This window comes from Camelus dromedarius, chromosome 10, assembly GCF_036321535.1.
Source record: "Camelus dromedarius isolate mCamDro1 chromosome 10, mCamDro1.pat, whole genome shotgun sequence".
NCBI classification, from domain to species: domain Eukaryota; kingdom Metazoa; phylum Chordata; class Mammalia; order Artiodactyla; family Camelidae; genus Camelus; species Camelus dromedarius.
Genome location: NC_087445.1, coordinates 57,047,755 through 57,073,925, shown reverse-complemented (window position 1 = coordinate 57,073,925; position 26,171 = coordinate 57,047,755). Strand labels below are relative to the sequence as shown.

At 42.5% G+C, this 26,171-nt stretch overlaps 3 protein-coding genes across 3 annotated transcripts in view; 2 read left to right on the top strand and 1 right to left on the bottom strand.

Moving 5' to 3' along the window:
• Nucleotides 1–14,491, top strand: part of ELP1 (elongator acetyltransferase complex subunit 1) — a 52,915-nt gene extending 38,424 nt beyond the window's left edge. Inside the window, exons 30-37 of the mRNA XM_010978708.3 lie at nucleotides 3,014–3,076; nucleotides 3,446–3,506; nucleotides 5,248–5,361; nucleotides 5,871–5,982; nucleotides 7,100–7,227; nucleotides 7,685–7,839; nucleotides 9,853–9,928; nucleotides 12,870–14,491. Coding sequence (XP_010977010.2) covers nucleotides 3,014–3,076; nucleotides 3,446–3,506; nucleotides 5,248–5,361; nucleotides 5,871–5,982; nucleotides 7,100–7,227; nucleotides 7,685–7,839; nucleotides 9,853–9,928; nucleotides 12,870–12,937 — 777 coding nt within the window. The 3' untranslated portion in view covers nucleotides 12,938–14,491. The remainder of the gene's footprint in view (nucleotides 1–3,013; nucleotides 3,077–3,445; nucleotides 3,507–5,247; nucleotides 5,362–5,870; nucleotides 5,983–7,099; nucleotides 7,228–7,684; nucleotides 7,840–9,852; nucleotides 9,929–12,869) is intronic.
• A 123-nt stretch (nucleotides 14,492–14,614) lies between these two features.
• Nucleotides 14,615–23,953, top strand: ACTL7B (actin like 7B). The gene has a single exon (XM_064490381.1). The coding sequence runs from the start codon at nucleotides 22,505–22,507 to the stop codon at nucleotides 23,882–23,884; it is 1,380 nt and encodes a 459-aa protein (XP_064346451.1). The 5' UTR covers nucleotides 14,615–22,504; the 3' UTR covers nucleotides 23,885–23,953.
• ACTL7A (actin like 7A) lies at nucleotides 17,977–19,504 on the bottom strand. Its single transcript, XM_010978707.3, has one exon. The coding sequence runs from the start codon at nucleotides 19,428–19,430 to the stop codon at nucleotides 18,108–18,110; it is 1,323 nt and encodes a 440-aa protein (XP_010977009.2). The 5' UTR covers nucleotides 19,431–19,504; the 3' UTR covers nucleotides 17,977–18,107.
• Nucleotides 23,954–26,171: the final 2,218 nt, after the last annotated feature.

The window sequence follows — 26,171 nt, the reverse complement described above, 5'->3', positions numbered from 1 at the left end:
TAACCCCACCATTTGTTTATCATTGTTTATGGCTGCCTTTGCTCTTAAAACCACAGAGTTGAGGAATTGTGACTGAGACTGGCCCAGAAAGCCTAAAATATTTACTGCCTTGCCTTTTACAGAAAAAAATTTACCAATCCTTGCCCTCTTGGGTTGAGGAAATTCCCTTGTATTTCTAGTTCTGGGAGTCTTTATCATGAATGGGTATTGAATTTTGCCAGGTACATTTTCAACTAAAATATATTTTTGTTTTGTTTTGTTTTTAGACCAGTGGTAGGATGAGTTGCATTGATTTTCGAATGTTAAATCGACTTTGTATCCTTGGGTTAAACCCAACTTGGTCACAATATATTATCCTGTTTCTGTATTGGTGGATTCAATTTTTTGAGGATATTGTGTTTGTTCTTGAGGAGTATTGATTTATAGTTTCCTTGTTATGTCCAGAATATGTAAAGAACTCTTACAACTTAACAACAGAAGGACAGACAACTCAATCTTAAAATGACCAAAAGACTTGAATAGATATTTCCCCAGAGAAGATTTACAGATAGCCAACAAGCACGTGAAAAGATGTTCATCATCACTGTTCATGAAGGAAATGCAAATCAAAATCACAACGAGCTGTCGCTTCATACCCACTAGAATTACTTTAATCAAAAATATGAAAAATAAGTGTCGGCAACAGTGTAGAGGAATAGGAAGCCTATGTATTGCTGGTGGGAATGTAAAATGCTGCAGCTGCTACAGAAAAGAGTTTGGTTGTTCCTCAAAAAATTAAGCATAAAATTACCACATGACCCAGCAATTCCACTCCTAAGTATATACTGAAAAGAAATGAAAACATGTCCACAAAGAAACTTGTACACCAGTGCTCATAGCAGCATTATTTATAATAGCCAAAAGTTGGAAACAACCCAAATGTCCATCAATGAGAGATGAATGGACAAATAGCAATCTGTGTATGTACACACACAGAGGAATGTTATTTAGTCATAAAAAAAGAATGAAAAGCTGATACATGTTACAACTTGGATAAACTTGAAAACATGATGCTAAGTGAAATAAGCCAGATATAAAAGGACAAATACTGTATGATTCTACTTATATGAGGTGTCTAGCTAGAGCAGTCAAATTCGTAGACACAGAGAGTAGGATGGTGGCTGCTAGAGGCTGGGGGAGGGGGAACTTGGAGAATTATTGTTTAACGAGTATAGACTTCAGTTTTGCAAGATAAAAATGTTCTGAAGAAGGATGGTGGTGTTGGTTTCACAACATGTGTTGGTTTAATGCCACTAAACTATATACTAAAAAATGGTTAAAAGGGTAAATTTTATATTAAATTTTACCACAATCAAAAACACATAAGGGGAAAACAGGAACAGAGGATACGTGCTGATACTTGGTGCAACTCGGCTGAATCTTGACAACATGCCAAGTGAAAGAAGCCAGATCCAAAAAGTCACCTACTGTGTGGTTCCTTTTATGTGATATATCCAAACTAGGCAAATGCAGAGAGACAGAAAGCAGGTTAGAAGTTACCAGAGGATGCAGGGAATGAGGGGAAAAAGGAAGGATTAGTTAATGGGTGTAGAGTGTTTTAATGGGATGATAAAAAATTTTTGAAAATAGAGCCAGTGGTTGCATAACATTGTGATACAGTAAATACCATCAAATTACACACTTGAAAATAATTGTGTTATGTGAGTTTTACATCAATAAAACACACACACACACTCATTCACATTGCAGGTCAAACAAAACATGTCCTGCTGTGTTCCTCTGGGACCTGTGGTATAGGCCTGTTAGTGTGGCATATGCATGATCCTTTGGGGTCTGGGAAGAAAATCTTATTTAATCTTCTTAATTAAAAATAGCATATTTAAAGAAGTATATATATGTATCACAGATTGTTTAAAACGCTGAAAGCAAATACAAGAAAATAGAAACACCTTAGTTCTACCACTCAGAGATTGCTGTTTTAACACTCCTATTTCTTTCAAGAATTTTCTCTCTCTCTCCCTCCCTCCTTTTTTCCCTTCCTCCCTTCCTTCTCTCTCTCTCTCCTCCTTCTCTTTTTCTCTCTTTGTGTGTACCTGCACACATACACACATGCACACATACTTTTATCCAAAATGAAATTACACTGTGCTGTTTGTAAATTTGGTTTGTTTGAGTATAATCTTCATCTTTCCATGTTAACACATTTTAATTTATCTAATAATTAAGATTCATGTTCCCTTAATCTTCCAAAATTGTAGATTGTTCCAAATTAGGTTCCAAACTAGGGCCATATCTTGCATTTTATAACTTATGTCTTTTAAATCCCTTTTAATCTAATGTATATGCCTCACCTGCCCTTTTTATAACAGTGATTACAAGAAACCCAGTCAGATGTCTCATGTATTTCATCTTTTTAAAATGTTTTAAGTACATTAAGTAATTTGTATATTGGGGTACACGATCAAAAGCTTTTATTGGTAAAGGTATAAGCATCAAACATTTGAGGACTGTGTGTGTAGGTGTTTATTACACTCCTGTTTATTAAACTTATTTTTCAGCTTTCTGTAAATTTTAGGTTGCTCAAAATAAAAAGGAAAAATAAACATCAAAAGAAAAAAAAAAGTTCAGAAGATGATTATAGTCTCCCATTTTTTTCAAAGTGTAGGCTTGTGAATTTGGGAGTCCATCTAAATCTGCTGAATCCAATTTAGTGGCGCAGCTGGGGAAATGGGCGTTTCTAACAGACTCCCTGGTTTTGATGCTCAGGGACATAGATGATGCTTGCCGTATGTTTTGTGATTGTTTCCAGAATCGACACACCTCCTTTGTCTTTTGCGTGAATATTTACAGAGCATGTGCTCTAGGCCAGACACGATGCTAAGAACTGGAACTGTGAGCAATAGGCTGGAAAGGCAGATGGAGGCAGCTCTGTGGGCACTTTTGCAGTTTGTTATGGTGGCATCTGACACACTTGCTCCATTAGCCTATTTCTTCCTTGATGTTCCCTTGTCAGGATTATGAAGAAGCTATCCTCTTGCTGTTAGAAGGAGCTGCCTGGGAAGAAGCTCTGAGACTGGTAAGAGAACTTCCCAAATCCTTGCTAAGCAGAGCAAGAGCACAGAGACAGGATCCGCTGAGTCCCTTGTCTTATGAGGCTGCTGAAATTCAGTAGAAATAGCTCAGGTTCCCAGTCGAAGGATAAGCAGTGTCTTTTAAACCATTAAAAAAAATTTATTCTTGATGTTTGGAATTAGTCCTCTAAGTGTGAAATATTGCTGTTTTACTGAAATGAATTTAGTTTTCATTGGCTGACTTGTGGGAGGCCTGCTCCTCTGGAAAATATCCTCGTCACCTCAGAAAGTGATCCATTTCTTTCTAAATGTCTTAATTCTCCAGCAATTTGAAGTTTTCCTGCCTGAAATTATTGTACTTTATTTTCTTTTAGGTACACAAATACAACAGACCAGATATTATAGAAACCAACGTAAAGCCTTCCATTTTAGAAGGTGAGGGGTTACATTTCAGATGGAATTCCTCGTTTGGAAGAGTTGGGGAGGAGAGGGAGAGTATTCTGTTACAGCCTTTAATCATGTCGGTAAGGATAGAACTCATGATAGTGAGTCAATCAAGAATTCTCCAGTGACTGCAATGTTTAATTCTGACCAGGGTTTTGTTTATTTGTTTGTTTGTTTTTAATTTTTGAGGGGGTAGGTAATTAGATTTATTTACTTATTTATGTTTAATGGAGGTACTGGGGATTGAACCTAGGACCTTGGGCATGCTAGGCATGCACTCTACCACTGAGCCATAGCCTCCCCCTGACCAGGGTTTTTAAATATGCTAAGCTGTAGGGGGAAAGGGGAGGTTGAATGTAGCTCAGTGGTAGAGCACATGCTTAGCCTGCATGAGATCCTGGTTTCAATCCCCAGTACCTCCATTAAAGAAAAAAAAAAAAGACTTCACAGTCTAGTTGGGAAAGCCAATGGCACAAAAATAGACGGATAAATAAATACGCTAAGCTGTTAAATAGTAGCACATAAAATAAATGTTAGCTGTTAAAAACCTGTGATAAGATACAATTAAGAATCTTCATGTTTGGAAATAGTTGGTAAACTTGAATATGAACTGTATATTAGATAATAATATTGTGTCAAATGGTCAATTTCGTACATTTAGTAATTGTAGTGTGGTTATATTACATAATATCCTTATTCTTAAGAGAGAGATGCTAAAGTATTTAGGAGGAAAGGATCATATCTGCAAATTTCTCTCAAAAGTTTCCACAAAAATAATTGTGTGTGTGTAAAGAGAGGAACAGAGGAAGCCAAAAATATGGCAAAATGTTAACAATTGATAAATCTAAGTGAAGGATATATGTATATACATCGAACCTTTGCAACTTTTATGTAGGTTTGAAATTTTTTCAAAATAAACTTAATTTTCTTAATAAAAAGAAGAACCTTTACAAATGAAGTTGATGGTTCTGTGAGAACAGATGAATGTTACCAGTTATAGAATACTCTGGTGTTGACTGTAATCCTTTAAAAGCAAAGTGTAAAAGAGGGACATCAGTTTGACTTACAGAGAAGTCTTTGGCAGTAGAGGTTGGTTTTAAGCTCTGCACAGTATACCCTGTAAGTAATGTCTGGCCTTCCTGACATTAACATGTATTCACATTCTTACCCTTCCTGCTCCCTACTTCCCTGTCCTCATTAAAACTGGAAGGGTTCTTTGTGTATCATTCACTTTAGGTACCCCTAACTGGACACTGGAAGCCTCCTTCCTGGCCCTAGAACTATCCATCTAGCCCACTCTTACTTGGGGATTTTTCTCCACTAATGAGAACCTAGAAAAATGCTGACAATTCACCTGCAAAGACCTAATACTTATGTTTAGGAAGCATTTCAGTGATTTTCCTCCTATTTTTCTTAAGAGCTTCCTGTGCACTTCTTTTATTTGCCAGTCTTCTCTTGAGTCAGATGCCAAGTGTTTGTTCAGGTGATTTTTCAAGTTTAGTGGTAGAGAGTATTCTAGGATGAAGATGAACTTTAAGATCTGGAATCTCAATCTCTAGTTCATTCTCCTAAAACAATGTTGGTTAATTCTCATCAAGGAAAAAAATCTTTCTTGGAAAACCTAGTAACTTTTCTTTTTGTTAAATTCCAAATCCCTCACTGAGCCCCACCCCCTAGTTTTTTCTCTTTGCTTAAACATTGTGCTTAAATTGCTTTCCATCTACACCTTCAGCCCAGAAAAACTATATGGCATTTCTGGACTCTCAGACAGCCACATTCAGTCGCCATAAAAAACGTCTGTTGGTGGTTCGAGAGCTCAAGGAGCAAGCACAGCAGGTGAATCTGGGTAAGTGTCTGCCTGAAGACAGCGATGCCTGGGGAGACGTGAGGCGGCAACGTCACACTTTGCTTTAGCTGCTTAGTGTGCTCCTGCAAAGTGATTACTGTGCGAAGTGGAAGTCTGAGGCCTCTGTGAAACCCCTTAGGATCAGTCTGTGTGTGTCTGTGCTGTGGGTATTGGGAGGGCTTGGGGCAAGGAGCAAGCGCACGTGGGAAGAGCTCTGCCAAACGTTCCGCCACCCACCAAGCAGAGCAGCTGACTACTTGTTTTACGAATGAGCCTCCTTGTTTCCAAAAGTTCCTTTGCTTCAAAAAAAAAAAAAAAAGACGTTTGGTAGAATACTAGTTTACAGTGATAAAACTGTATTTAATGTCTCATTTCATTTTGAGATCAACTTTGTAATGGTTTTCATACATGCTTAGATATACCCTGGGTAACTGTAGTCCACTTACCCACTGAAGGTAAACCCTCCTTAGCAGGGAGTTTTCATTCTGCATCTGGTTCTTTTTTTCTAGATGATGAGGCTCCCCATGGTCAAGAGTCAGATCTCTTCTCTGAAACTAGCAGTATCATGAGTGGCAGTGACATGAGTGGCAAATATTCCCATAGTAACTCCAGGATATCAGCGTACGTATTGTGTTTCTTTGGCCCATTGACCATGCCCTGGGTCTATGGAGAAAGTACAAGTAAGTAGGTTAGTTTTCCAGCAGGACAGTGCGGCAGGAGGGAGAGACGTTCCTCTCCCAAGGCCCTGTGGGCGTTGTGCAGGGACCTTCTCAGCATATCTAAGGGATTGGACTCAGTGTTGAAGTGTTTTCTGCTGCAGCTTCCTGGCCTATATGTTTGCCCATTGATATTCAATTTACGTATAACATCTGATTTTATTCATTTAAATTCATTTAAATATTCAGTGACTATAATGTGTTGACACTGAAAAGACTGTAAAGGTTATGAAGAAAAAAGATTCCAAGCTTCTTCAATTCAAAGACATAAAGTACATGATTAAATTACACTTTTACCGAGTGTAGCATTTGGTCAGAAGTATTGAGCACACATAGTGCGCTAGTTGTAGTGGATGTTACCCAAACCTTTTAAGGAGATATGAGTTAAAAGAGCTTGTAGCCTTGCTTGGGAAACATAAAACGGTGCAAGATTATATATTTAAACTGAATTGTGCTTTAGGAGTTCAGAAATGGACATCTGTGAGGTTGTGTGTGATGTTTAGAAACTGGAAGAAAGGCACCTAGAGCTGGGCTTTTGAGAGTTGAGGTGAGACTCCCAGACAAAACAAGTGGCACAATTAGGGACCTCTGAGGCAGGGAAGAATGTGGGGTCCATATATATTTTATCATATTTATTCCAGTCCAGTATGTCTGTGTCTCCCTATTTAAATTTAATTTTGTTGCCTTTAAATTTATTTGGTTTTTACTTCAAGATTCAGGCTCGTTGTTCTTCTGCTCATTGTTCTAGCTCTTATTATCAGATGTAATATCGTTTTATTCTGTATTTTAATCAAAACTTCAAGGCCAGGCATCACGTTTTAGGGTTTTCCTTGTTACTTTCTGCCTTTTCTTTCCCAATTTAATTTTATGTGTCATAACACCTGGTCATCATTTTCCTCCAAATACAAATACCATCTGTATATATTCTGATTTCCCAGAAAGTTGGTGGCCAGTAGTTACTTTCATTTTAATCTGTCCAGCACAAAGAGAGCCCTTTTTCAAACATCTCTAATTTCTAACAGGAAGTCATCTAAGAATCGGCGCAAAGCAGAGCGGAAGAAGCACAGCCTCAAGGAAGGGAGTCCCCTGGAGGATCTGGCCCTTTTGGAGGCGTTGAGTGAAGTGATACAGAGCACAGAAAAATTGAAGGGTACATTCTCAATGCTGTTGATGCCTGACCCCTAAAAAATAGTAAATGGGTAGCACAGGCAGTTTGTAAGATAATTAAGATACAATTTTCCCAACTTGAGGAAAGACAAAAACTTCCAGCAAGGAAGTGTTATTTCAGGGCACGTTCCTGAAGCACTTCTCAGCCGGTATCCTAGAGGCCTTTCTCATTGGCATCCACCTGCCTGAGCTATGAAAGATTAGCACTGGGACAGGAATGGTGGAGACACTGCCTTCTGCTTGGACTCCATTGTGTTTGTTTTCTTTCTATAGTAGATGTGTTGAATTATTCCAGCTTTTGGGAAAAAAGAAAATGTGGGAGATGGGAACTGTAGTGTGATATTAGGTATTTTTTTGGGGGGGAGGAAGAAACTCTGTTATGATTCCAGCAATGGAGCTGGCAACACAATTTACCTCTCTCACAAATTTCTTCTCTTTAGATGAAATACACCATATCCTAAAGATGCTCTTTCTGTTTGAGTTTGACGAGCAAGGAAGGGAATTACAGAAGGCCTTTGAAGATACTCTGCAGCTAATGGAAAGGTCACTTCCAGAAATTTGGACTCTCAGCCCCCAGCAGAGTTCAGCTATACCTGTAAGTTTTCCTCAATGACAGAATGTGCATTTTTTCATCATTTTCACAGGTTATTACACTCACAATCTCTTAATAGTCAAAGCAAAAGACTTTCGTGTTCTTAAAACATACTATGCTATAGTTAAATTATCTTAGGCTTAAGTTTAAGCTGTTGGTGAGAAGATTTTTTGTTTGACTATACAGTGACTAGTGGTTGAGTTTATGTTTATTTTCTCCTTTCTGCTTGAAAAGGCTGTCATGGTGAAGATGGGAAAGTCAGATGGTTGTGCCTCACCTTAAATGAGATTGGTGTGGGAAATGGGGGAAGCTAGGATCAGAGTTGGCCTCTTACCTCCCTGTTATGAGTTATGGATGGGATTAGAGTTCCTTAAAGGAACCCCAGACAACTGTTTTTCCTCTTGTTTTATGGTAAATTTGACTTGTCATTTTCAGTTTCATTTTGTCAGTTTCGATTTTGATTCAGAAGGGCAGATGTATCAGTCAGGATCCATTAAGGAAAAAAAAATCGCAGCTATAATTTTAATCAGAGAGAATATAATATACGAAACTGGTTAAACAAGTGCTGGAGGGCCGAAAAGGCAGAATGGGAGCACAGAGAAGGAAGATTGTGATAGTAACTGTAGGCAGCAGCTTGTGCCCTTAAGTCTGAAGGAACAAAAGGAAGCGTTTGGAATTATTAGAATTTAGAAGCTTGGAGGTGGGGCCCAGCAGAGCTGGTTCTTGAACCTCTGAGAAGGGGGTGCCAGCCAGCTGGTGCCGATATTTCTGAGAGGGCAGGATGAGGCTGGTTCTCAGTGTGTAGCAATAAACAGAAACTGGAAATGAATAGCTTCTGCAGGATAGAGAGCTACTGTTGGGTGAAAGCAAGTGAGTGAAGTAGCAAATTCCTCCTTCCTCCATCCAGCCTTGCCCTGTCCCCTTGGTGTCTGCTATTGCTGGAGCATAACGGAGCCAGCTGTCCAAGGAGGGTGTTTTCTGAGGCTCCCAGTCCTAGCATCACGAACAGTGTATAAAAGGATGGGTTTGGAGCTGAGAGAGTGACTGGTAATCAGCTCACTGGTTTGAGATATAAGCTTACTGGGTCTCGACTCCCTCAGTTATAAATGGGATGAGACTCCTTGTATATTTCACTGGAATGTTTTGAAGGTTAGATAAGATGGTAGATATAAAAACATTTTACAAACCATAAAAATAAAAGCAACTAAGAATTAGTCCCCACAAATACTTGAATACTATAATAGGTATTTCTTAGAAGAAATATGATCACCTTCAAAACTATAGTGGTTTCAAAGCTAACAGGGTATAATGCCTCCCCATGCCCTCCCTTCCTCCTTCTATTCAGATCATGTTAACATCTAAGACACCAACTTATGAGTCTTCTAGGGAAAAATGACCAGGAAAATTATATTTCTGCTCTGATTGGTAAAGCATGGTAATGGCATATGTGCCTGATACCACGAATCACATGGAGGTGCTCTGAGCGCATGACATTGCTGCTGAGAGAGTGCCACTGAGGGAATGCACACACAGCTGAATGAAGGCGAAGCAAAGGTCCTGGCATGTGCCTGCTAAGGCTCATGCAGCTGTGGAATTCCTGTCAAGTCTTTTCGTTTTATCTTGAAGAGTATGCAGAGTTTGCATTGTCTTCCATAATATGCAAATATTTGTTTTAATGTAAAAATTCCCACAAATCTTTGAGTACAATCTGATGCTCTATTTATTCTGTAACCTCTTATTATTACTGTCTCCACTCAGGGTATATGTTGCTCATTTGGAAAGGACCAGGCATATATCATTGAAATTTTTCTTTTTCTGTTCTTCTCCCATCATCTTCTGGTAGAAAGGAGGTTTAGAGGTCTGAATTGAAACTAGAGAAACTGGTGAATTAAAATCATGTATGTGATTGATACTGTAATGAAAATGAAAGTCTAGTTACTGCTGGTAGAGATTTGGTATTTGCAGTTATCAGAGGTATAAAATAATCTTTGCTCATTTGGTCTACTTTCTACTTAGGTTCTAGGTCCTAATTCTACTGCAAATAGTATCATGGCCTCTTATCAACAACAGAAGACTTCAGTTCCTGTTCCTGGTTAGTACTTTTTCTGTCCTAATTATTACAGTACTAGGCAGTAGGGTATCTTTTCTGTAAGTGTTGAGGTTAGTAGTGTAAGGAGAGATTGGGTAGTCACTACAGTTTTCCCTCAGTTTTAAGACTACATCTTTAGTAACATGCTTCTAGTGTTGGGAACCTGGAGGGATGGGAAATCCACCATGTAAATGTATAATGAAAAAAAATTGTTTTACATACACACTTGTCAATACAACGGTAAACACTTGTTCATGCAGTCACATCACAGTTGAAGTCTGAGTCTAAACAGTCTAATTTGCATGTACATTTTAAGAATTCTTCTGAATCCTCATTTTTGACTATTGGCAGTTACATATCATATCTTGGGGACATTTACATAATCCTTGCTTAAGATCTGGATCTTTTTAATCATCCATAGGATTGACAGTATAATTTGAAAATAAATCCAAAGAATATTAGTATTTCATCTGCATTTCCTGTTGAATTATACCTAAAATGTTTTGTGTGTTTGTTGGGGGGAAATGATTCTCATCAGTTAGATTATGTATTCCTCAAAGTTAAAAGCCCCGAAGGCTTTCTTTTGAAAGTTAGTTAAAAAACTTTTGACATATCAAATTGGTGCCCAGGTATTTACCCTTCTTGCGGATCAATCAAACATGGTAACTCCTTTTTAGATTTGAAAAGTTAGCAGTTTTTTACAACTGCTGTTAGCATTTTCTGGCATGTGATAGCCACCGTTCTGAAATTATTTTATTTAAGTGCTATACCATGATAGCATTTTGATGACATTCGAAGTAGCCTTTGGGGAGCGGAGGGTCAAATTAAGTTTAACTTTAATGGCTTATGCTGCTACCAGGAATAAATTAATCACCTTCCATTCCAGCTAAGCTCATATATCCAAACAGGTAACTGCTGTATCGCTTCTTCCCAGAGGCTGGCGAGCTGCTTTTGGTATCAGTCCCAAAACATACACTTATTTCTGAGATGTTAAAAATTCATCTTAGACTTGAGGCAGTTTGGTACCATGTCTAATCCAGTTGTGATTTCTTCCCTCTGTTTTCCTCATGGCTGGCTTGATGCTGACCTTCAGGTCAAGTCCAGTCCCACTTTTCTCTGGGGTAGTCTGGTGGGCTTCATCAAAGAGCACTTCTATTTTCCAGCTGAGCCTTAAAGACTCAAAGACTTTAAAATTTTGAGACTCCTCATTATTAGAGTATGTATTATCAATGTCCCTGTTGTTATAAAATTATATAGGGAAAGAAAAATTCTCATAATTCAAAAATGAGCAGATGAGCTACTCACAAAATTAGTCCTGTTCAAATACTCCTCACCTGGCCCTTCCCAGCTGACAATAGTAGTAAAGCACACTCACACATTCCCCTTGAGGGGGACCAGTGACTTGATGGGGCATTTTCTGATTGTTTCATGTTTACAGTGCAATGTAATATCATGCAGCTTGATTGCAAGTCTTGCAGAAACGTAAGATTTCATAAAATGGATTAATGTTACTGCAGAAGTGCTTAAATCATAGCTGAATTGGACTTCTTACGATTGATAACAAAATTGCTTAAAATGAGTATGATTTGACTACAAAGGATTAAGAGCAGTCCTTGGAAAAATTGATAAAGCCCTCAAAGTATTTTTGTAAAATGACTCTCTTTGTGTTGTGAAATTCAAACATGGAAATCTGAAAGATGTCATGTCCTGCTGTCACACAGTTTGTCAGAATAATTTCTTTCTTGCCAAGAAGTCAGTATTTGGCGTTTATTCTTAGTTAAGTCTAGGAGTCAAATATAGCTGTATAAATTTATGCCTAAATTTAAAAAATAAGATAAACTACTTTCATAACTTGTTTTTTTTTAGTCTCATTCAAAGTCTTAACTTGAATTTCACTACTTAACATGAAATTATGGGGCCTATTGACAATGAATTTATTTAAGTAGCCTTTTCCAATATTCTTAACTAAGCAAAACCTCTTGTGGTCTTTTGTCTATACAGTTTTGTTGTTTGAGGGAGTAGAGAGCAGTAATTGTACGTGAAATTGTAAAACTAATATGATTAGTAGAGAAAATCTGGATTGTAAAGCAAAGCATGTCAAAGAGAATTAAAACTTGGTAATTTCTACTCATGTGTATACATGCATGTATTTATGTATAAAGAAATTATATTTTTAAAACATTTTTTCTTGAACATTTTTTACACATTTTGAAATATTCATGTAAATAATTTTTGATGTCTTTGTGGCTCAGATGTACTGTTAGAAGTTTATCATGAATAATGCTGAGGAAGAACATCTTTATATATACATATTTTCTCATGTGTCTATTTCCTGTATATGGTTTCTACTTAGATAAGAGACTGACTGAAAGAGGGCCTGGGAGTTTTATCTAACAGTGGCAATTTTCCCCAAATCGTCCCCGCTTCTGCCATTTATTTATTTATTTTTTTAAGTAGGGACATTTTTATTGATCAGTGTGTTTGTAGAATTTTTTATCATGAAGTATTCTCTGTCCATTAACTTTACTTACTGAATACATGCCACCACTTTTTTACTCTTATAATTGAGGTAAATTTCCCATATAGTGAAATGTACAGATCTTGGGTATATAGTTTGATGAAATTTATTACATGACCACCACTACCAGCACCCCCTCCCATTTGAAATATATAAAATTATTCCACTTTGAATCACTCAGTAGGCATTTTTTCTTCAACGCTCCTACCTGCCTGAAATTGAGGGAAAATTCCTCTTCTCAGGGCAGGGCCTCCAGGCTGTTTGCTCTGACCAAGGGACTTCAAGAGTAACAGAAACATTAACTCTGGTTCTGATGGTCGTCTTTCAAGTGCAAAGCCCAATCACCTAGTTTTAGCTTAAAGTTACTGCCTCAGCTCCCACCAAGAAAGAGTGTGTCTTTCACAATTTCCCTTTCCTTTCTTTCAGATGCTGAGCTTTTTATACCACCAAAGATCAACAAAAGAACCCAGTGGAAACTGAGCCTTCTAGAGTGACTCTGACCCTGCTGGGAGGGCTCTGGCAGAGAAAGCTGTTTTCCTTCCACTCCTCGCTTCTCGAGGCCTGGCTGTTGTGAATTGGGAAGAGTAAGACCATCTACCTTAGCATTGCAGAGAGCTGCTCTATACAGCAACCACCAAGCAGTTCTATTTTATTTTGTTTTGCATGTAATTTTAATCATTAGCAAGACTTAACGCTTTAACCGATATAGCATCATTTTGTAAAAATTAGTGCTCTTTTATTTAGTTCTATTTGAGAGCATATTTCTGGTATTTATGGTAATCAGAAGATTAAGTTCATTCCCAGCTACAGGTCTGATTCATAATGGGACCTTAGACAAATCACATAATTGATTTATGCCTCAGTTAATTGGGAATAATGTCTCATGACTTCCACCTCAAAAGTGTGAAGAAGTAAAATAATGTTTTTAAATTGTTTCATGTTCCTTGAGAGCACTACGTATAAGCAACATGGCTATTAGTGCTCTCAACATTTGGTCAGATATAATCATTTAAATGACTTCTTCACCTTGAGCTAAAGCAGAATAAAAACCGAAACATACCCTTTGAAATTCTAAGCTTTCCTATGCGGACAGCAGTTATTTTGTACTTTCTTGCCAGCCCGTGTGCTTCCGGTTATGACTGGCTTGAGCCTCCTCTCACTGCAGTGTTCTTAGAGCCTGTTTTTACTGCCTGTGAATGTTCTGCTAGAGGTTTGCAGTGTTAGAGCGGGAGCAGATTAGAATTTCTGAAGCAGTATCATGCACATTTGGTATGGTGAACAGTGAGCGTCATATGGCATGCACAGTTGTAAGTTACTCCTTTTTCTTCAAATATTGCTGCTGTTAACATAATGTTTTTGTCAGTATCCAGGCCGTTTCATTTATTTTTCTTTATAATGCTTAACAAACTTCTGTCTTTTAGTTATTTTCTTTGGAAGAAATGAGAACGTTTTCTCTTTTTGGTGAGTCTAGAAAAAGCTCAGTTCATTTTGACAACAGTTTTGTGGCTGATTCTTGGGTAAGGTTAAAAATTTCTTCCATGCTTTTAATACCAGAACCAGACCTTTATTACTGCACATAAACTAACAGGACGTGTTGCTTTTGGTCCTCAGAGTATAAATATACCCAGAATTGTAACTAAAGAAGACTTCCCTTATATAGCAAATGTAAACTGTAGAATCTGGGTGTGTTCACTGTGTAATTCAACTTTCTGTGTGTCTGAAAATTTTCACGAAATAGTAGGAAAAAAGATCTAACCTGCTTTGCAGGAATCAACTTTTTGACTCATACCCAGATTTAAGTGCCCAACACTGAAAGGCAGAAAGTGCTTTGTGACTACTCTTTGGCATGGTAACTTAACATGACATTTTAATATATTACAGTGCTCTTGCTCTGGGTAACAGTAAAGGGACCCATGCTGATGGGTTGGAAATAGAAGTAAATGTGTCTGTTGATAATGGTGTGACTTTTCATGGATGTTTAGTTTCCTTGAAATCATGTATTGAAGCAGCAAGAAAGAATTTGTATGAATATAAATTACTATCAATTACTCTGTCTCTCATCTGAGCAACATGGAATTTTGTTCATTTAGAGAAGAAGCAGGTGGGAGCAGACCTTCCCAATTGAAGGCAGAGTCAGGAAGAATTCATGAGGAAAAATACAGTGGATGGTAAAAGGAGAAACTGCTGGCAATGATGAATGCTTAATTTTGGGGAAAGATTCTGTCAAGTTCTAGAGAAGAGTATGTAATTCTTCCCCCAGATTTGAGCTCTGTCGCAAAGCAAATTCATGCTTCAGGAAGCTAAAAGCCTCAGTTATTTTGTTGGTTCCATTAAGTCAGCTTTGCTCGGATGCCCTAGACATCGAGAAGAAACTTGGAGAGGACTGTCTCTACAAAGTGCATTTTAAATTTACATTTTTTAAAATACCTGAGGCAGGAGCTAATGTTTTTATTATGTTGTTATGAGTATATATCTTGGTGTAATTTCTTAGCATTGCCACATATTTTAAAGTAAGTTTATTTTTCACATATACACACATTTATGTGTGTCTGTACACACACATGCATACGTCTGAGGGATTTTACATGGCCATAACTGAAAAGGGTACTTTTAAAAATAATTGAAACTGAAAACTCTGAGTAATTTAAGGTGACTACAAGTTTGGGAAGCAAAATTAGCTTTTTTTCCTCCTCCTGTGCTGGCCCATAATCTTCTTTACTTCACTAGAAGCACCCCTGCACAGGCCTTTGCAAGCCTTTGATTGCCCTTTTTTGTTTGTCTAATTTATTAGTAACTGTGGTGAAGATGAGTATCTTAGAAGCTAAGTAACGATAAATATGTAAGATCTGTAGACAAGCCAGAGGTAATATGACGTTTGGCAACACTGAAAGCCTGCTCTTGACTCCTGTGTCCTCTCTGCTCCCTTAGCCCTTCCCTGTGCTTCATGCCTACAGCATGCCACCATTACTCTTACTGGTTCTGAAGTCCCAGCAACTTCAAGACCAACAGATGTCCTTCTGGTATACGGAAAGAACAAGGTCATGGGTTCACCCATCTTAGTGTCCTTGGACAAGATCTTGTAATCTCACTAAATCTTGCTTTTCTCCAACCTTGTGTGCCACTGGACTAAGCTGGGTTTCTCAGCCTTGGCACTGTTGATATTTTGGGTTATATCATTCTTTGTTCTAAGGGGGTGTCCTGTGTCCTGTAGGATGTTTAGCAATATCCATGGCTTCTACCCACTAGATGCCAGTACTACATACCCCCTACTCCTGTAGGTACCAGAAATATCTTTAAACATTGCCAAATGTCCCCTGGGGGCCAAAGTTGTCCCCAGTTGAGAACTACTGGGCTAAGATGACTTCCAAAGGCTTACTAGAAACTATTCATCTTTTTTTTTTTTTTAAAAAAACGTATGAGGATGATTCTTTTTTTTCTGCAAGGGCAATTTATATAGATCAAGTGAGATAATTCATAAAAGTACTTTGAAGGAGATTACATAGTTGTTCAGCCTTATATTGGTGTTTTTCACTTTATTTTTTTATTTTTTATTCTCCATTTTTAATGGAGGTACTGGTGATTGAACCCAGGACCTTGTGCATGCTAAGCATGCACTCTACCACTGAGCTTTACCCACCCCCCTGGTGTTTTTCATTTTAAAATGCACTATAACATTTAGTCCTAGGATGGCCTGGAGATTCCCGTTCTCCAGAACCACCTCCCATGCCTCCCCTTCATCAAGACCCACACCTTTTGGGGAATTCTTGACTTGGGGTTCATAGGCCCTTAAGGAATCTGAAGATAGTATATTTCTGTAATCCTACGTATTTTATTTTATGTATTTAAAACTATTATCCTGAGGAGGGGGTCCCATAGGCTTTACCTCCCTGCCAAAGAGGTCCAAAGCTTAAGAATGAACTAAACTTCAACCTGCCCATCAGAGACTGTTCATAGAGTGCTGACAGTAGAGTGGTTTGGGCAGAAACTGAGGTGAACAAGACATACCTCTTTCAAACTAGTGTGCCCAACTCCTAGCTGACCCTGATCCCCTAGGGTAAGGCTTAGTCCTTGCTGACTAAGCCCTTCTGTGGCTGCCTTTACCTCCCTGCTCCACCGTGCTGGTGCCAGCCTGCTGTGCTTACTCACCAGGCCCGGATTCAGAGTCAGACACTGAGGTCTTTCAGGGCTGTCTAGGCAAACCTGGAGGGTACAAGGGTGGCTCTGTAGGGCTTCTCCCTGGGGATGGTAGGGTTGCCATAGCAATCCTGTGCTTCAGCATGCCTTTGGGTGTACATGTGGCTCAGGATCATAGTAGGACATTTGGGCCCCTGTATAAGAGGTAGGAGTCTACAAGATAAAACTAGCTAACAACTCTTGTGATCACCTCCTGGAGGCTACACACTGGTATTCAGATGTTTATCTCTGGTTTTTTTACGTCAGCTGTGTGAGGTAGGCATTTGAATTCAGTTTTATAGGTGAGTAGGCTTGGGTCACACAGCTATTTGGTAGCAAAACAGTTTCAAATCAGAGTCCAAAGCCCATGTTCTTTTCACTATTTTATGCTGCCTGCCAGTGTTGGAGACAGGACAGAGAATGTATTGGGGACTGTTATAAAAAATCAGGGTTCCAATTAAAACTTCCCTGCAGGAATACGCAGAACATGCTGGGCCCTGGAAGGGCTTCCCTGGCCATGAGGGTTTTTATATTTCTTTGGTTCCTCAGTTGGGTTAGAATGACCAGCATGGGCAGCCCCCCAACAAACCCACACCATCCGCCCAGAACCGGCAGCTTTTATCCTGAGCCATTCCAAACTCCAATTGTATACCCTGCAGGTTGATAGAGAATCCAGTCTGGTTGGAGATGAGCAGCTGATGCTTAAAGTGTCTGGAGAATGGCCGTGGGTTGCATCTTCATGACCTTAGTGCTGATAACCCAAGATAAGTCTTCCCCTTTTTTTAAAAGGGAAAATCTATATAGCACCTATTCTCTAAAGAGTTTTCCCCTTAAGACACGCATATCTTGCTCATAATACACCAGGTTTCAGCAGCCAGTCATCATGATGGCTTGGTAAGAACTGGTACTGAGACATAAGTGACTATTGGAACTAAAAGAAAGTACGGTTAAAGGAGGGGTCAGACATCTTCGTCAGTTCTTTCTAAGCCTTCAGAGTTGCTGCTGCTTCGTGGGACACTGAACCCTTACAGTATACTTCCTGTTGGTGTTTATTGAGAGCAATCTTCTTACATGCCGCAACATTTTACTCTAGCTGATCTGTCTTTATCACACTCCTTTCAAGCAGAGTGTAATAATACCATAATTCCTAACATGGGCAATAAGGGACAGAATAATTTTAGAGGTAGTTTCTCCCCCGAAAACTTAAGCAGTCAACATGTAATGCATGTTTTCTTGGTCCATAGTCATTATTCCTGTCCTCCTCATCACCCCCACCCCACTGTTTTGGCAAGTGTATATTTTAAGACCGATGCTGCATGTATGAAGTTGTTACTGCGTCAGGAAATAGAGAAACACACTGTGGAGGGAAACATGAGGATCGTTTAATACTGTAGGAGTGAACATGCTGTTTTAGCTCCCTGTGTTTTGGGACGGGTGCTCACCCAGCAAAGCTGATGCATGGCAACCACAGTGACCATGCTTTATTGGAGTTCAGAAGCACCTTCTGTAGAGGAAGAAAGGCCCGTGTTCCTCGTACTCAGAGCGGTGGACCCACAGTGGTTGGAAGCCCTGAAGTGATGCCAGGATGGAGCCACCTGTCCACACTGCCGTATCTCTTTCAGGCAACACGTTTACCTGAGGGGTGTCATTGGGACACATGCTGCTTAGCTCCTTCTGCAGACGGTTGGGGAAGCCGCTGAGCATAGTTGTCCCCCCGCAGAGCAGGATGTTCCCCATGAGGTCCCGTTTGAGGGCAACGTCACACTTGTTCAGGCAGGACACTGTCTGGGTGTGGAGGCCCAGCTGCATGGACTTGATCAGAGAAGGCTTGAAGAACATCTCTGAGCAGAGGAACCTTTCCTGGCATAGGTATATCTGCTGCCCATCCGGCAGGGTGTACTGGATCGCATGCTCAGTAGTTGGGACTTTCTTCTCTTCAATGGGGTCCAGGGCCACGAAGCAGCATTTCTTCTTGATGTCCTCCACAATGCCCAGCTGGTCCTCAGTGAAGCATTTCCCTGAGTTGTTCATCAGGGCCATCAAGTAGGCTGTCAGGTCAGAACCTGCATAGTCCAGCCGTCCGGTGATGCTGGGCAAAGGATAACCCTCGTAGATGGGGACTACATAGGACACACCATGGCCGACCTCCACGACGAGGCCGGAGGTCCTTCCGTAGGAGTACATGGACAGGCGGGACTGGTAGGCGATGTGCATCGCGGGAGTTCTGAAGGTTTCAAACAGCATTTCAGCATACTTCTCCCTGTTGGTGTGTGGGCTCAGGGGTGGGTCTGAAACCAAGACCGCGTGCTCCTCAGGGGCAATCTGCATCTCTTGATGGAAGAGATAGTCCCAGATATCCTGCACTGAATCCCAGTCCACGATGATGCCATGTCGCAGAGGATTAATTAACTTGAGACGAACATCTGGGCTGACAAGCTCATGCCCCACGAATGTCTCCTTGCGATTGTCCCCAGTTTTGGCGGTCTCCATGTAGGGCTTGCCCACTGTGGATGAGATCCTGTGGGTGGGCTTTGGCAGCCCAGCAAAGCCACACTTACAGTAGCCAGTGCCAAGGTCCACGACCACTGCTTTGGTCACTGCTAACTTGGGCATCTCCTTGACCCCTGTTGATGTAGTAGGTTCTTCTGGCTCCGAACGGTTATGGCGAACCCACACCGCCCGTTTTGCTGGGCCTTCCTTTAAGGAGGCAGTCTGGAGGACCTGTGTCTGCAGGGAGTACTGTTCACCTACTTTCTTAGAAGGCCCATCGCCTATGATTGCTGTCTGTGGAGCCCACACGCTCTCGAGAGCCATCTTGCTCTCAGAAAGTTCCTCAATTCCACCAGCTTCAAGGCCTGAAAGGCTTAAATCAGAGGGCAACTGGAGAATTTCTCCAATGATGACATCACTGATTATGACATAATCCAGTGACCCAGGGCTTTCTGGATACCTGGAACCTTTGTCCTGTGTTAAGGTAGATTCGGGATAGTGTTTTTGAGATGACTTACTTTTTTTTTAATTGAAGTATAGTCAGATTACAATGTTGTGTCAATTTCTGGTGTGCAGCACAATGCTTCAGTCATACATACACATACATATATTTGTTTTCATTCTTTTTCATTATAGGTCACTATAGGATACTGAATATAGTTCCCTGTGCTATATACAGTATAAACTTGTTTATTTTGTATATAGTAGTTAGTATTTGGAAATCTCAAACTCCCAGTTTATCCCTTCCCACTCCCTTTCCCCTCCAGTAACCATGTTTGTTTTCTATGTCTGTGAGTCTGTTTCTCTTTTGTAAATAAATTCATTTCATTTTTTAGGATTCCACATATAAGTGATATCATGTGGTATTTTTCTCTTTCTTGCTGACTTCACTTAGTATGACGATCTCCAGGTCCATCCATGTTGCTGCCAAGTGGCATTATTTTATTTGCGGGTGACTTACTTTTTTTTATAAATTTTGTAATAACCTGGTTTATCCAATCAGTCGCTATTTATTGAGTGCTTGCTATGTGCAAGGCAGGCAGCAGTGAAAAAAAAACCGACAAAAATCTCTGCCCTTGTATAGTTAATGTTCTAGTCAGTGGAGCTTGGGGAGAGACAAAATAACCAAAATAAATATGTGTTAGGAGATCTTAAGGACAAAAGAGAAAAGCAAAGCAGGGAAGGGGAGAGTGGCCGTGTTAATGCGCTTGGGCAGAGCTCCCTGAGAAGGTGACACTTGAGATAAGGGAGAGTGCCACGTGTGTATCGGGGAGCAGCAGGTGCAGATGACTATGGGTTAGATCAGGGGTCTGCAAACTCAGGCCTGCGGCCTGTTTTATACTACAGTTTTATTGGAACACAGCCACGCTCGTTCACTCACACATTGTGGCTGCTTTTGTGCTACAACCGCAGAGTTGAGTCATTGCAATAAATACTGTATGGCTTGCAAAGCTGGAAATGAGTATTGATTTTCTGGCTCTTTACAGGAAAAGTTTGCCGACCTCTGGGCTAGAGGATCCCAAGAGCAGTGTGGCTGCAGTGGAGAGAGCAAGCGACAGTCTGTGAGATGGGAGGAGCGAGGGAGGGAGTGCGCACCTCATGGGCCCTGGCTGGGACTGTGGCTCTGACTCGCTGTGAGGTCAGACAGTACTAGAGAGCCTTGAGCAGAGAGTTGACACCATCTGATTTAGGTATTAGCAGGACCGATTACTGCTATGGTGACCGATTACTGCTATGGTGACCGATTACTGCCAAGCACTTCTATCCCATTTATTCTTTAGGGCAACCTGCAGAGGAATAATTTTGGACACACATTTGTGCACATACTCCTCCTTCATCCAGGTCATTGGGGTTGACAATGAAATTAGACCTTAAATTCCCACTGATGAGAGCATTCAGGTTCTCAGGTGCATAGCTCACCCAAGAATATCCAGCCAACCGTGCCTATCCATGTCACCAATCCCTCAACTACTTGTGCTCTTCTTAATTCTCCCAGAAAACTTCCTCAGCCCTGGTTGTTTCTCTTCCCCTATTTCTCCTGTTTCTTTATGAACCACCAAAGCCCATATCTGCCCTTTTTTTTTTTTGAGGGGGGCCAGTTTGGCGTGGAGGACCCTATGGGAACCTGATGAATTTGATTGTTCTGGATGACAGGCCATCTTTCTTTGCTTGGGCAGAGGAAAGGGATTCATCCTTCCCTCTCCCTCACTCTCCACATCTATTCTAATCATCTGATGTAAATAAATGTAATGCTTGAGGCTAGAGACGTCACGAAGGCGTATGAGAAAGGACCTCAAATGCCAGAATAAGAGCTTGGATTGAATTGAGGATAGTTGAGAACCAACCAATTAAACTCTACTATCTATATTTCTTAAGAAGCCGTCCCTTCCTCTCTTCCACATCACACCCCTAGCTTAGGCCATCTTCAAGTCTTACAAGAATTTCTTCAGTGTCCTCCTTTCAGGTCTCAGAGTCTTGTCTCTCTGTATTATAGCTAAACACAAATCTTTGTAAGATTTGGGCCTAGAAGCCAAATCTGATCACTCCCCTGCTTAAAGGCTTCATTGGTTCCCCAACTGTCGTCAGTTTATTCCAAGCTCTTACCTGTAGCATTTGAGGCCCTCCCTTCTTGGCTTCATGACCTCTCTAGCCTCATCTGTTTTTCCAAACACCTTAACTACTGGAAGCTCCCCCCCCCCCAACCCCGTGCGTCCCTCTGAGCCTTTGCTCGGGCTGTGCTCCCTGCTTAGGATGCCTTTCCCTCGTCTCAGCTACTTGACAAATACGCGTGGATCTTTCTGTACTCCACTTGGGCTTCGTGTCTGTGGAGAACCTTCAGACTCCCTCCCACCTTTGTGCAGTTCTGTTCTCCCAGTAGACATCCACCTGAAAATTCTGCATCCATTTGTCTTCTTCCCAACTAGACTGGGCACTGCTTGTGGCCAGGTTTCTGTTGTTAGGGCCCTCACACTCTTTAAGGCGCATTGGAGTTAGATGAACTTGGGTTAAAGTACAAACACTCCGAGAGCTGTTTGTTTTGGGGCAACTCATTTGCATTCTGAGCCTTGATTTCCTCAGTTCTGCCTACCTCCCAGGATTCTGAAGTACCATGTGGGGTGCCTGGTACAATGCTTGGCTTACTGTAGGGGCTCAGATATTTATCACCCTCTCAGCCAAGAAGCTGAGGAGGAAAAGGTGTCCAGCTAGTGAATGGGGGGATTAGAAGCGAGGTTGTAAGGGGAGGGAGCAGAAACCTCTGAGACCCAAGTGTGTTTGGATTTCCAAAACTGTGCTGGCCACCTGATCTGTCCTAGAGCAAAGTCGAGTTAGGTGGATGGGGGTGGGGGGGTGTGACAGGCAAGAGCCTGCCAAGACCAAGCCCTCCCTGGGCTGCCAGAATGGACCAGCCCTCAGTGACATCACAATCCCATGGGGTTGCCAAGGCACTGCTGGAGATGGACCCTCTTATTTCTCCCCACGGAGCTCTAGGATGTGGATGTGAGAAAGGGGAGCAAGGCAGGCAGATGGCGACGAGGAACAGCCCTAGCCCCATGCCTATGGGCACGGCTCAGGGTGACCCTGGAGAGGCAGGCCCACTGCCAGGTCCTGCTGCTGGCATCCGGGACACAAGTTCGGCCACTCAGCTGAAGATGAAGCCCAAGAAGGTGCGCAAGATCAAGGCACTCATCATTGACCTGGGCTCCCAGTACTGTAAGTGTGGCTATGCAGGTGAGCCGAGGCCCACCTACTTCATCTCCTCCACTGTGGGCAAGCGCTGCTCCGAGGCAGCTGACGCAGGTGACACTTGCAAGGAGACCTACGTGGGCCACGAGCTGCTCAACATGGAGGCGCCTCTGAAGCTGATTAACCCGCTAAAATACGGCATTGTGGTGGACTGGGACTGTGTCCAGAGCATCTGGGAGTACATCTTCCACACGGCCATGAAGATCCTCCCTGAGGAGCACGCTGTCCTGGTCTCCGACTCCCCGCTCAGCCCCAGCAGCAACCGGGAGAAGTACGCGGAGCTCATGTTCGAGACCTTTGGTATCCCTGCCATGCACGTGACGTCGCAGTCGTTGTTGTCCATCTACTCCTACGGCAAGACCTCTGGGCTGGTGGTGGAGAGTGGGCACGGTGTCTCACACGTGGTGCCAATCTCAGAAGGGGACGTGCTGCCAGGCCTGACGAGTCGTGCCGACTACGCTGGTGGTGACCTCACCAACTACCTGCTGCAGCTGCTCAACCAGGCCGGCCACAAGTTCACGGCCAACCACCTGCACATCATCGAGCACATCAAGAAGAAGTGCTGCTACTCGGCACTCGAGCCCGAGGAGGAGCTTGGCCTGTCCTTGGAGGAGCTGCGTGTGGACTACGAGCTCCCAGATGGCAAGCTCATTACCATCGGCCAGGAACGCTTCCAATGTGCCGAGATGCTCTTCAAGCCCACCCTGGTGGGCAGCAACCAGCCCAGTCTCCCCGCGCTCACAGCCGCTTGCCTGGACCGCTGCCAGGAAGCGGGCTTCAGGGAGGAGATGGCTGCCAACGTGCTGCTGTGTGGCGGCTGCACCATGCTGGATGGCTTCCCGGAGCGCTTCCAGAGGGAGCTGAGCCTCCTCTGCCCCGGGGACAGCCCCACGGTGGCTGCTGCTCCTGAGAGGAAGACCTCCGTGTGGACCGGCGGCTCCATCCTGGCCTCCCTGCAGGCCTTCCAGCAGCTCTGGGTCAGCAAGGAAGAGTTTGAGGAGCGGGGCAGTGCAGCCATCTACAGCAAGTGCTGAGCGGCGGTGTCCTGATGGGCCACTCTATACACATTTACAGAATTTCACATAAAATTTTAAGGTGCGATGGCTCCTGTCTAGTCTGGATTTCTTGCTGTAGACTGATAGCAGAAGTGGTGGGGAGTTGGGCTTAGACAGATCAGCACCTTGTGCTCTTCAAGGTCAGGAACAGCAGGGAGGTGAGGAGGCTCACTGGCTCCTCTCACGGGGGTGATGTCATTGTAGAGCCCAGAGTAGCCTCCTGTTCCAGTAGCTCTTTGGGGTTCAAAACCCAATCCAACAGACACATTGCTTGCTCACCCATGGACCAAAGGGTAAACAGGCTCAGATTAAAGGACTAGCAAGGCTAAGATTAAGGGGCTAGTGTGGGTCACATAGTTAAATGTAGGTGGGAGGCTCAACTTAATGTCTGATTTCTGTCTCCTGTTTCTGCCCCTGATGGTCTCCTGCCCACAGCCTCATCATTCTTTGACCACCTCACTAACCACCCCTCACAATGCCTGCCCCCTTCAAAGGTACAGCCATGAATGTTAGGGGCCATTTCTACCCATCAGTGGCTCTCCTCCTTTAATCCCCTGACAAAATTGTAGCAATTTTTACAGAGCCACAAAGAGCCACTGAATCTGGAGGATGCTGGAGGAAGCGGAAAGTCCTTTAGGTTCTCTCCCTCCTGTAGGGATGGGGAAACTGGGGACCAGGATGGAGGGGGCCATGTCAGTGGTTGAGCCCAGGTCTCCTGGCCTAGGTCATGATTATTTACAGAGGGGTACACATGGTTGCTTTAGTTGAGGCTGCTGAAGCAAAATACCCAGACCGGGTGGCCTATAAACAACAAAAATTTATTTCTTACAGTTCTGGAGGCTGGAAGTCCAAGATCAGGGTGCCAGCATGGCCAGGTTCTGGTGAAGGCCCTCTTCCGGGTTGCAAACTGCTGACATTTTCCTGTGTTCTGACACGGTGGAAGGGATGAGGGGTATCTCTGGGGCCTCTTTTATAAAGGCAGTGATCCCATCTGTGAGAGCTGTGCACTCCCAAAGATCACCACCCAAAGGTCCCATTACCTTGGGCATTAGGTTCTCAATGGAGGCAGGGGTCAGGGACTACAGGAGGTGGAAGCAAACATTCAATCTAGCAACCATTAAGCACTTGGCAGGCATCTACTATGGGTCAGCCTAGAACTGGAGACTTGAGAGATGACCAGCATGTAGCTGTTCCCTCAGGATCACACGCAGGTAGGGGAGGATCCAGTGGACAGCCACATTGGTCATGAGACAAGGCCTCAGGGTTCCTGGGGGTAGGAACGTGGAGGTGGTGTATTGGAAAGTTGTAAATGGAGAAGAGCTAGGAGTGGAGGCCATTTTGTGGCTTTGGGACTGAGGGAGAAGCTGTCAAGTCTTTTGAGATTTCAGCTGGTGAACGATTGTCTGCCTAGAAGAAGGTCTTTCCTGCCTCTTCTCCTATCCTCACCTCCTAATGGGGCCCATGAGTAGTTGTCTGTGGGATCAGACATTGGTGAGCTGTGTAATCTGATGGACTATCACATATCCCTGAGCCAAAGAGTCCTGATTTGAGGGCATTCTGTGAGCCTGCCTCTGTCCTGGGCCCTGTGTTGGGGGTTGCAGCCTTGGGAAAGAACCAAACATGGTCTTTATCACCTAATGCCTTGCCGTCTAGTCCTTCCTTGTTTCCTAGAATTGGGCTTCTAGCCTGGGGTTTGAGTCCCTCTGGGGCTGGCAGGGCCTTGGTGCTATGCAGGAGCCTGGGTTCTTTGCCACAGAGACAGTTGCAGACTGGAGGCCTGGGGGCTGTTGGTGCCAGTGGGCAAATTTCATTTGGCCAGCACAGTGTATACATTTTTTTCTGGAATGTGAATTCTTTCAGAGGGGTCTACATCCTTATGTTGTCAAAGTTTCTCCCGACCTGATGTCTTCATGTATACTGCTGCTTCAACCTAACTTTTGCTTAATTAGCCAGCATCATTTCTGTTGCTTGCAACCCAAAGACCTTCACTTAATGCTAATACTAAAAGCCTGACGAGATACAGAGAGGGAAATAGAGGAGAAAATTATGTGCCCAGATCACACAGGCCGTAAATTAGTGCTGCAGGTGAATAGTGCCACTTGCTGGTCTTGAAGATCTCTGAAAAACCATGCCTGTGTCTGCCTCCCCACCACTCAGATCTTTTCTTCCTCACTCTCCACATCCTCAGCAGTTTCTCCTGTCTCCACAGTCACAGCTTCTGAGCCCTCATCACCTGGTCATCTCCAAAAGCACGCCCTGTTTGGCA